The sequence below is a fragment of the Diabrotica virgifera genome, chromosome 10, assembly GCF_917563875.1.
Source record: "Diabrotica virgifera virgifera chromosome 10, PGI_DIABVI_V3a".
Lineage (NCBI taxonomy): Eukaryota > Metazoa > Arthropoda > Insecta > Coleoptera > Chrysomelidae > Diabrotica > Diabrotica virgifera.
The window spans coordinates 83121863-83134011 of NC_065452.1; the positions used below are offsets into that span (position 1 = coordinate 83121863).

Genomic DNA, 12149 nt, shown 5'->3' on the forward strand with positions numbered 1-12149 from the left:
TGTGAAGAATAAAGCACGTAAAGCTATTACTTATATTGTAAATTTAAAGTATTAATAAATTAATATTAATAATTAAAGAGCGGATAAATTGCAAAGAAAGTTTTTTAAAATGCGCATTTTACCTAATGTACATATATTTTTGTAAAAAATGCAGGATTATGCTTAAAATATGCAAATAATATTTAAAATATAAAACTACTTTTTAAGGATTTAAAATTTTATTTATTTATTACAATGAATCAATTTTACAATGAAATTATTTTAGTGCAATTTTTCGATTCTTCCATACTTTGTATGTAAATAATATACTCTTCATTTTTAACAATAATGTTTTCGAGATATCTGAAGTTAAAAATGAAGCGGCACAGTGATTTCTTCGTTTTTAACTTCAAATATCTCTAAAACTAATGATTTTATCGTTACGAATAACGAATATATTATTTACATAGAATGTTGAAAAATCTAAAAAATATGCTAAAATAACAATTTCGTCAGTGGCGTAGAATTTGTGAAGGGTCAACCATTCATTTTCCCCCGTCCAAGCCTATGGTAGTGCCCAGAAACGTTTGTTTAACATAATTTAGTAGGGTGTATATAAAATATTTTCAATTATTTTCAATTATTAAGAAACATTTTTCGATTTCATTTTTCCTCGTTATAACCAAATATGCCTCTTTACAGCGGTGTTATAGTTCAATAGGAATTTCATGGGACATCTAGTGTACCTCGTTATAACCGAAACCTCGTAATACCTGTGCTCGTTATAGAGAGAGTCTGCTGTAGTTTGTTTCTACTCACAAAGGGAGGAGGAAAGGGGCGCCTAAAATTTCTTGCCCCGGGGCGCTTGAAAGCCTCGTGACTATAATAACTATTTTTCATCTTTTTTTAATACATATTGGTAGTATAAGTCTTCTAGTTTTACTTGTTTTACCATCAAACGCATAAAATTGCAGTATCTGGGACACGTTATGAGAAATCCACACCGTTACTCCCTGCTGCAGTCCATATTACAAGGTAAAGTCAAAGGTAAACGAGGATCCGGTAGAAGGAGAATATCATGGCTGCGGAATTTGAGAACATGGTTTAAGAAAACTCAATGGAACTGTTTCGAGCCGCAGGCGCAGCGAGCAAGGTTATGATTGCCAATATGATTTCCAACATCCCAAACAGATAGGAACCAGAAGAAGAAGAAGTTTCACTTGGCATCAGCAGAATTGCTCTATTTTTATTATTTTCTGTCTTATGTTATTGCGAAAAATAGGTCTGTGGGATAAACATATAGAATAACTTTTAAACTAATTAATGGATGGGTCAAATTTTGACGGATTGTTAAGTACCCCAATACCTACCTTTCGGTGAAACATCAAAGTTCTACGTTAGTTTTAATAAAAGGTATTAACAAATAACGGTTTTCACTTATTTTGCAGTTTGCGAAGTAACAAACTGGCTTTTTAACTTTCAAAAATTGGCATTTTGAAGCTTTTTCAATATTCTAAAAAATCAAATTTTGTAGTTTTATGCCAACTATTTAGCCTTTTAATGGAGTGCAAAAAAATCGAAAAAATCGCGTTTTTGGCATTAAATTGTTAATAATTAAAAAACGGCTATATAACGTTTTCGTCCTATAGGTGTACAATAACTAAAAAAGTTGTCAGCTATCTGGATATTTCAGTGTCCCGAACATGGTCTATTTCTTGCTTATTTTTCCTGGAGTAGGTATTTACGCACTTTACAGTCAAAATATAATTTCATATTATTTTGTGAACACACGAAACCGAGAATAGTTGAGGTCAAAGAGGCATTTCTTGGATTTTTTCCGTTAAAAGAAAAAAAAAACAGTTGATTTAAGTAACGAAATTCTCAAGAAGCTTGAAATTGATGATTTAGATATTATGAAGTGCCGTTCACAGGGATACGATAATGCAGCTGTTATGAGCGACGTACGTACATGGAGGTACACAAGCTATTTATTAAAGAAATAAACGAAAAGGCCATTTTAGATGGAGGTATTGATAATTTAATTAATTATGTGGCCAGCACTCTTTTGCACAAAATATATCTTGTGTAACATTTTCCGAATTGTAGAGGCAATTTTTTTTCAGCTTTCACTAGCTGCTGGGAAGTGCTTATTAAACACAGCAAAGCATCTGTTGAACGAGTTCCCACAACGCGCTGGAGTGCTCTCACTGTGAGTTAAAGTATTGGCAGAACATTTTGATAGTGTTGTTGCTGCCATTGAGGAATTATGTCATCAACAAGAAAATTTGGACACCAGAGGTGCTGCCTATAGCCGGGCAGTGCCCATCTCGGCCCAAGAAACAGGTAGGTCTTTTAAAAATGTCCAAAGTGGGCGCAAATATTAAAACTGCCCGGTATAAAATATACCAGCTCGGCTCATGTGCTATTAAAATTTTTAAATTACTTTTTGATATCTATAGTATTTTCGCTTGGGATTAGCTGGAGCAAATAATATTTTCTTCCTATTTACTACATTTATTTAAATCAAACTTTTACATTTACATCTTTCATATACAATACAAATCTGCTGTTTTATATATTGACATGACAATTGACATTAACCAAAAATAGCCTGTATGACACAGAATGTAACTAGGAGGTTTTTAGCGATTCACTCAACATTACTGTCACATGAAAATATAACTAAATTTTCGATCGAGTCATTCACTAATAAAAAGTTTTCCTCTCAATTTTTTTTGGTTCTCATTTTCATAAAACTTCTTTCTGAGCTTCAAAAATTGATTTTGCTAAAGCTGTGTAAAGCCTTATGCCCGCTGTGTGTAATTTCACATTTATTTGTTATCTTTTCTTTTGGAATAATGTACTAAGAGAAATAAATTTTTGTCAGATTGAATTGCAAAGTAAAGGCATGACCGTTGATCAATCAGCGACCAAAATAAGAGCATTTCGTCTGTATATTGAGGAAGAACGCGGTCATATCTATTATAGATAAAGCAATAGATTTTGCCACAAAAAAAAAGGAGTACGACAACATTCCCACCAAAAAACAAATTTGAGATAAAAAAAGAAAGGCTGGTGAGTTAGCTACCGGTACAGGACTCACACTTTGAGCAGAATAAAAGGATATGTTGGAATGTTTTTACCTATTCAATGTTGAACTCCAAACTAGGTCAAAGTCCATTCATGATGTGGCTTCATTGTTCGATGTTGTCCAGACACACATTTTGTTTTTCACGAACAGTGGACAGTTGAAATTAGCTGTTTCAACATTTTGCGACTTTTACCATTTTACCTTTTACCAAACAAGTATCAGAAGCAGAGCTATACTAGAAATAAATTTACATGCTGCCAATATTACAGCCTCTAAATAGTTAGCTGTAGATTTTTTAAAATTCATTGTAGAATCGGATTTTATTGAATCACTCCCAAATTTAGTGTCGCATTAAAATTGTTTATGACCATTTGTGTTACGGTTGCTTCATCTGAGAGAAGTTTTAGTATGCTAAAATGAATCAATAATTACTTGCGAGAAACAATGACGCAAACAAGGCTAAATAACCTCGGTTTATTAAATATCGAACATGAAGCAACACAAAACATAAATATAGAAAATGTGATTTCAAAGTGTGCCGCTCGTAAAGCCAGAAAAAATATATTTTAATTCATTCGTATAATGTATGTAAAACAAAAAATTAATAAACTCTTATATACTATTTACTGCAATTTCATTAACGACAACTCTTAATTTTTTCATTATTCAAAACATACGTTTCTCCGATTTTCGTTGATTTTAACAATTTTTATTTTTAGGATTTGGGGTGACACCATCGATTACCGCCCTGGGTGTCATCCATTACGCCACTAGTAAACCGACCGCTTCTGCTGACGATGAATATTTCGTATTGGCTCATACGGAATCAATCTGACATCTGACGTTATCAGTACGAGTACGAAAGATACGAGTAACGAAATGAATGCGAACGTTTGGTTATTTTGTTTTGAGTCTGGTTGGTAAGGTAAATACCCGTTACTAAGTAACAAATACTTACATACATTTTGATACAGCTCTACTTATCAGTAAAATACTAACGGGAATTTCATTCACGTACGCGTAGTCGCGTGTCGCGTTAGTTACCTTTATACGTTCGTGACAAATACATCGTTTATGAAAATGTCAAGTGAGGACAAAACCAAACAGGCGTTACATTGGATACTGGAATCCATTGGAACGTCGAATTTAAAAGTAAACTTTAAAACAAGAGAAGATAATTTGGAAGGGTTCATGGCAGACACGTTGTTAGCTGAGGTTATACTACAAAATGGCGAAGTATTGTATCTCTTTATTAAAATTGGGCGCATGAATCTTAAAAGTAAGGCTCCAATAGTAACCGACTGTTCTAAACGAGAAATTTACTTCTACAGAAATGTGGTGTCATCCTATCAACGATTTCTACAAGAGAAGAATCTAAGTGAGAAGGATTTTCTTTCCATACCAAAATGCTACAAAACGTTTCTTAGTGACACTGAAGAAGTTATTGTTCTGGAAGACATAAAACCAAAAGGGTACCAACTGTTTAACAGACATCTGCCCATGAACTTAAGTCACATAAAGATGGTCTTAACAAGCCTCGCAAAGTTACACTCCATTTCCTTTGCCCTAAAAGCTCAGAAACAGGACGAATTTGCCAAACTTACAGAAAATTACAGCTCACTTTTGGGAAAAAACATGGATTTCTACAGAGATTCGTTTAATAATCGGCTAGATAAACTTATAGAAAAATTACAGTTCTATCACAAAAATATTCAGGCAGACAAAGTTAAAAAACTAAAGAAATCAGACATTATTGATATTTTACAACGTATTATCAATGATAATCCACAAGAAGCAATTGTGTTACATGGGGATAGCCATAATAACAACTTTCTATTCCAATATAAGGTAAGTCTTTTAAATCGATTATTGAATTTTTTGGTTCATCATCATCAATAAGTCAATCGCGTCCACTGCTGGACATAGGCCTCTCTCAGTTCTTTCCAGTGATTTCTACACTGGGCCGCTTGTAGCCAGTTTCCCTCTACTCTTTTTATGTCGTCGGTCCATCTAGTCGGTAGTCGTCCTCGGCTTCTTTTATAGTTTCTGGTCCTCTATTCCATGATTTGTCGTGTCCACCGTCCATCTTGTGTTCTAGCTAAGTGCCCTGCCCAGTTTCACTTAAGCGTCGTAGCTCTTTCGATGACATCTTGAACTCCTGATTTGTTGGTTTGTTATGTGGTCTCGAAGGCTCACGTTCAGCATTGCACGTTCCATGGCTCGTTGTGTAACTCTTAGTTTATTCGCGGATTTTTCGTCAGTGTTAAAGTCTCTACTCCATAAGTTTGTACAGGCAAAACACATTGGTTATAAACCTTTCGGGAGTTATATTTTTACCCGACTATGTTTTAAAAGTATATTTTATAGGTATTTATTGTGTTGACAAACAATTACCCTGTAGTTGCAGACAATGTTTTTCATCTTTGTTGGCATCATAAACCTGGATAAGCCTTTGTCTGTCTGTGTCTGTCCTTCCATTCAGATCACTCTTGTCCCCTTTTCCTCTATTCTACTACATTCATAATTTGCAGGCCGTCTTCACGTCATGCAACTGTCTCGTTATGGATCTTTCTTTTTTGGTCTTCCTACCCATTTCCACTGTAATATTTCCTTTGTTGTCTTTTATCTTCTTGTCTCTGGATATGTCCCAGCTATAATAGTCTTTGACTGTGAATCAATTCAATCTTACAATATCTTACTCATCATTTAATTCATTACCCTCGTGATTAATCTCCTGATTCTTCTTGCAATGGGCTTTTCTCAGTATCTTTCTCTTGAATGTCTTCAGTAGCGCTACATATTTTTTGTCACTAGCCAGGTCTCACCACCATAGGTTACTAAAATTATTGTTCTGTTTCAATTTGGTATGTACGATTCCCACTGGAAATGAGTGCATTAATTTCGCTATTCACGGAATTACATTGATTGATTCAGTGGCGTGCTGGAACTTTTCAAGTGGCCCGGTGATTTTATAGAAAAGCGGCCTTTATGATTCTGTAGAACGCTATGTATGGAAATAAAATACTTTTGAAATGTTTGGCAATATCCAAGAAAGATGTTAACTTAAATATTGAAATCCAAGGAAAAAAAATAGAACAGGTAGATACATTTAAATACCTTGGAATAATTTTAAATAAGAAAGGGACACAAAAAGACGAAATTGGAAATAGGATAAAAGCAGCCACAAGAACATATCATTCGCTGTATAAAAACTTCTTAAATAAAAAAGAAATAACTAGGAATTAGCTAGGGACCGAAAAAAGTGGCGTAAGTTCGCAGAAAATATCGAGTAAAGAAGACACCTCGACACCTTACGGTATAAGACGATCATCGATTATGTATGTATGTATGAAATGTTTTGTTATGGGTCATTCCACGAACATACGCCTGTTTTGGATTACTTCGACAACGAATATTTTACTGTGCAACATAAGAAATACGAAAGTAAATGGAGCTAATAATTATTCCAATAAACAACAATGTAATTGCAATTCACTTTCGTTCTTCTTATTTTGCACAATAAAATATTCGTTGTCGAAGTAATCCAAAACAGGCGTATGTTCGTGGAATAGGGTATAATGTCATTCGATTAGTAATTAAAAAAAATGTTTGTTACATCTAAAATTTTTTGTGAAAAAAACTTATTCGACCAGCATCAAGGCCTCTCGGTGATTGCATCGATTCATTTATATGACCAGCACGCCACTGGATTGATTTCTGTACGCAGACATGTAAAGGTAGCAACACATTCGATAGTACAGTTGTAACCTATTGCGATATTATTTTCATTGACAGGTATTCTTTTGACGGTCATGTTCTTGGTTTTTGTTTTATTTTTAAAAGGGGCTTATTTTATACCTCCTTTTTCGTACTTCAGGATCAATTTCCTGGAACGCTTCCATTAGTCGTTGCTTGTACTAATGACGGCTACATCGTCTTCATATGCAGTAATTTATACTCATTTGGTATTTTTTATATGGCCGGTTTTTAAACGGCTGATTATTGAGTCAAAAACCCGGTTGAACAGCATGGTTGATAGTGCGTCTCTCTCTCTCTCTCTCTCTCTCTCTCTCTCTCTCTCTCTCTCTCTCTCTGTCTCTCTCTCTCTCTCCCACATTGATGTCAAATAGGGAGTCAGTTCCCCATTTACTCTAGCTGCAGCTTTTGAACCCTGAAATGTCATTATTATGAGGCTGATATATTTGTTGGGTATACCTACATTAAGAATCTCCTCCAGCATTTTGTTTTTCTTCACACCATGAAAAGCTTATTTAAATTCTATATATTATATAGTTCTATGTCGCATTAATAAGCTTTTTCTTGAATCGTTCTTAGTATCAATATACATACAGCTCCCGGAGCGAACCATGGCCGATGACAAACGCTGTCGTCGGTCGTACACCCACCTAAACTTTACTCAGAAGGATTTCTCTCATTGGTTTGCTCCGGGAGCTGTATATTGTCTTAGTTGTTCCATTTAGTTTGAATCCATTTTGATAATTACGATTATATTTTCGGAGTATTCTAATAATCTATTGTAGATAATACTATTTCATAGAAAGAATTCTGTATACTACATTTAGCAATGTGATTGGCCTGCACTTCTGCCATTTCTTCTTGTCTACTTTGATCCATGATAATTTCATTAAATAATAATTTCTTCAGACTTCGGGTCATCCATGTTTTAATAATTTTGCGGAAATCTTGCAGTGCTTTTAATGTGCTCCGACATGATATTTTTATCGCTTGTGATTTTCTTCAGTTTTTGCCCACCATCTGGCGACACTACCATACCATAGTGTCTTCATGGCGTTATTGGTCGTTTGGATAGATGACTTTCCTACATTAATTTTTGATCCACAGTCACCTTCAAGTAAGTATTTCACCTCCATTAGGCGTGGAATAATCGTTTCATTTAGTCTAATACTAGGAATATTAAAATTGTTTCGTTTAGTAAATGAAATGATAGTAGTTTATTCGGATTCACATTTATCCCGTCTTTCTGATACATACTAGTCATTTATTAAGTTAACTGCTCTTTGCATTCTCTCCACTATAATGGTCATGTTTTCCTCTCACAATTATAGTCATGTCATCAGCATGGCCAAGGAGATTATACCCAGATCTACTTAGGTAGTTAACTTATCTACTACTAGCGACTATAGTAGAGGAGATTGTGCTTACTCTTCATACTTCATGTGTGGCACTACGTGCTGGCATTGTTCTCTCTGCCTACCAGCATGCATTTAATCCATTGGCTTTGACCAAGATCTGATAATTTAATTCCCTTTGACATCTTTAGTAGAAATCTTTCGTAAAGTTTGTACAGGTCGCATATAATAGCAGAAAGATTAGCATGTAACCATAGACAACATCGGTACGTTTACCTGGTTTCAACAGGGCAACAAATTTTGTTTTCCCCTGATTTTGAATACTGATGTGAAGAGACACATTGATTAAACAACTGTAGCAGCCACCATTTCGTACCTGTGCCAAAGTTCTTGATCTGCTCAGCGCATAGGCCATCCTGGCCCGATGCATTTCCATTCCTCATGTCTCCTCATGTATCCGATACCAACGTCTACACTAAAATCAAAATTAAAATGCACTAGAAATAAACAAACCAAGACACGTTGAATGTTACGAGGAGCACTCCCAAATCATGATTTAATATGTATATACGTATATGTATATGTATACACATATTATTATATACATGTATATATAGGGTGTTTGGTAAAGAATGGACCATAGCTTAACCTTATATTCCTGAGCTTAAAATAGATCGATTTAAGCTAATTTACCTTAGTACGAAAGTTGATAATAACCGAAATACTTAATTAGATTAGTCAAAATTAAACTTTTATTTTATTTATTCTTGAATATTTCCTAACAGGCATGGGCTAATACCACTAAATTTTTTAAACGAAGGTTTTTTGCGGCAAGAAATCTAAATTCACCACCAAAAATGATGTATTAACCAGAGGGCGCCACATACGCCTTTCAGCGCTCATTTAATATGTTCAATTTTTTTTATTACCACTCTATATACTTTTTGAATCAAAACTTTTATTCCCTTAACATTTTTACTTAAAAAAGGTATACTACATTCATCTAGCTAAACTTAACCGTTTTAGAGGTAAATGCATTTTAAATCTGCGAGGCAACATAATTTTTTGCATAATATCATTGTAGTTACACCCGAAAAATAACTTAAAACCATAATAGTTGTGCCAGTTCTCATATTTATGTCATTGCATCGCAAATTCCATTTGAAATTTGCGATAAATTTTTGGACATTTTTATGGTTTTAAGTTATTTTTCGGGTGTAACTACACTGATATTATGCAAAAAATTATGTTGCCTCGCAGATTTAAAATGCGTTTATCTCGAAAACGGTTAAGTTTAGCGAGATGAATGTAGTATACTTTTTTTAGGTAAAAATGTTAAGAGAAAAACATTTTTTTGATTCAAAAAGTATATAGAGTGATTAATAAAAAAAATTGAACATATTAAACGAGCGCTGAAAGGCGTATGTGGCGCCCTCTGGGTAATACATAATTTTTGGTGGCAAATTTAGATTTTTCGTCCCAAAAACCCCCGTTTACCAAATTTCGTGTTATTATCCCATGCCTGTTAGGAAATATTCAGGAATAAATAAAATAAAAGTTTAAATTTGACACCCTGTATTTCGGTTATTATCAACTTTCGTACTAAGGTAAGTTAGCTTAAATCGACCTATTTTAACCTCAGGAACCTACGAAGCTATGACCCATTCTTTACCAAACACCCTGTACGTATATACATTGTAAATCATGATTTGGGAGTGCTCCTTGTAACATTCAACGTGTCTTGGTTTGTTAATTTCTAGTGTATCTTTATTGTGATTTTAGTATAGTTCTTTCAGTTTCTAGAAAAACTCAAAATAGATCAAAACTCAGAAGAGGGCTTAGAAATGAATAACTCTTCTAAATGTACAATTACCAACACAACAAGAACGATGAGAGAGGGATTATGTATCTATCAAAGAGGGGCAAAAGGGCTGCTGGGGCATGGACCACAGCAAATCCGCATATAACCAATTACTGTGCCGGCGGTAAGGGTACTGGCCAACCTAAAGGTAAAAACAGATCTCGGGAGAATACCATTATCCTCGCAAGAAAACTAAAAACCCAAGCAACTCTGACGAGCAGACTAGGGTATATACCAATGTCACAAAAGACTTCAGGATGGCGCTGGCATACAGATACCACCCTTATACAAAACTAGATCAGGCTCAAACAGATCTGATCATTAACAACGAGCAACAACATGGAACGAGCAGCGGATGAGTCTCCTATCGGAAGTCAGAATCAACTTCTGCAGTCTCATAAAACTTCGTTTTGCGCAGGAACCCTGTAGCACAGTATAAACAGGGACAGTAGAACCACTCTCCGAAAAATTGGAAGTAAAATCTGTAGTCGCGCATGGCGACCGCGCAATGTTCTTAGTCGCTTTTGCCCCACTCTCGCATTGCTAGTCGCATAGAAACGTATGGGTTTTAACAGGGAAAACCCGTATCCACCACTGGTGAATTATCAATTGCGTACTGCCGGTATTACTTCTTGAGATCAAAGTGCCGACAGAGAAGTGGTTTTACTGTCCCTCTTTATACTGTGCCTGTAGTAACGAGTATAAAAAAGTGGACTACTCAGGTGGTGAGTACTACGCGCGCAGGATCTGTGGGAAGGAACAGACTTAAATGTAGTCGAACCCAATAACTAGCCCAAGTGTTCCCGAGAAAGAGACTGATAAAGCCTTTTTATATATTTTTAGCATAAATGGTCAAATATGTAAATAATTATGATTAATTAAGAAACTTCCACACAGCTGATTAGGTTTTGACCATATCAAAATTTCATTGATGATCCACAAATTTTTTTTATCAAAACACATTATGTACTTATACTATTTTTTTAATTTTAGGACTCAAATACAGAGCATCCGTCAAAACTAATAATGGTCGATTTCCAACTATCTTTCCTACATTCACCAGTAATAGATCTAAGCTACTTCTGGCACTTTGTAGCCTCCACACAAGAATATCCTCATCTCACAGAACTGTTGGAATTTTATCATAAAGAACTTTCAACGAATCTGAACCTTTTAGGATGTAACTCGGATGAATTATTTTCTCTAGATACGTTATGGACGCACTGGAAGAAGTATTCTTTATATGGATTTATCCAAGCGGTATTGTTTACGTATTTATTATATGTTGATCACGAAGACTTGCAGAAAATAAATGACGGGTCTCAGGGAACCAAAGTTCAGAAGCTTGTTGGGGTCCAGCTGAAAAATGACGAAGCTTACGTACAAAGAATATCAGCATTAATTGATTACTATAAGCTAGATTGAACCTTATTACCTAGTATAGTTATTATAATATCCTTTATACTAAAGCATTACCTATACATATACTAAACGTATTATATTAAATCATTTTTTTATATATTTTTTTTATTTATTTTTTGGATATATTTTTTAAAAATATGAAGTGCAAATGGTTGCAAACCAAAAGTTTTATTATCGCATGAAAGCTTTTGCAGAAATCTTAAACTTTTACAAATTCCATACTATGTTCCATACTGATAGTTTATATCTATCAAAGTAGATGTTACCTTTGTAGCTGTTCACTTAAAGTGGGAAATAAGCAGGAGAAATTTCCTATGGTTTATGTGACATATTCGTCAAACCTTCCATGTATGAATCGGTATCATGATGTTATAACGTTATTTCTATATCCCTACGTTTTCAGATACTCGGGTTGATACAAATTCATACACGAAACGGACAACAAATCTATCCTGTTATCTCTCATTTCAAATGGTTAGCTAAAAAAGTTTCATCTACTTTGATTGCCATAAATAATTTAAAACAAATTCTTACAAGTAACGGCCAGCGAATGGTCAAAAGCCAGAAAATGACAGAAACTTAATTGCTTCTAGGGTATTATTGATTCTGCATTTAGCCTAAGGTTATGTTAGTTATATTATAAGTATGATACATGATACTGTTATATCAAAATAGTGTTACATCT

The 12149-nt window shown here is 34.5% G+C and overlaps 1 protein-coding gene across 1 annotated transcript; it reads left to right on the top strand.

Moving 5' to 3' along the window:
• The first annotated feature begins 3775 nt into the window (after positions 1-3775).
• Positions 3776-11563, top strand: LOC114340055 (uncharacterized). Its single transcript, XM_028290773.2, has 2 exons — positions 3776-4918; positions 11036-11563. Exons 1-2 carry the CDS (start codon positions 4145-4147, stop codon positions 11465-11467), a joined length of 1206 nt encoding a protein of 401 aa, XP_028146574.1. The 5' UTR covers positions 3776-4144; the 3' UTR covers positions 11468-11563.
• Positions 11564-12149: the final 586 nt, after the last annotated feature.

Coding starts and splice junctions, on each gene's coding strand:
- LOC114340055 (XM_028290773.2), top strand. CDS start 4,145: ATGAAAATGTCAAGTGAGGACAAAACCAAACAGGCGTTACATTGGATA. Junction 4,919..11,035: donor ACTTTCTATTCCAATATAAG/GTAAGTCTTTTA, acceptor TTTTAATTTTAG/GACTCAAATACAGAGCATCC.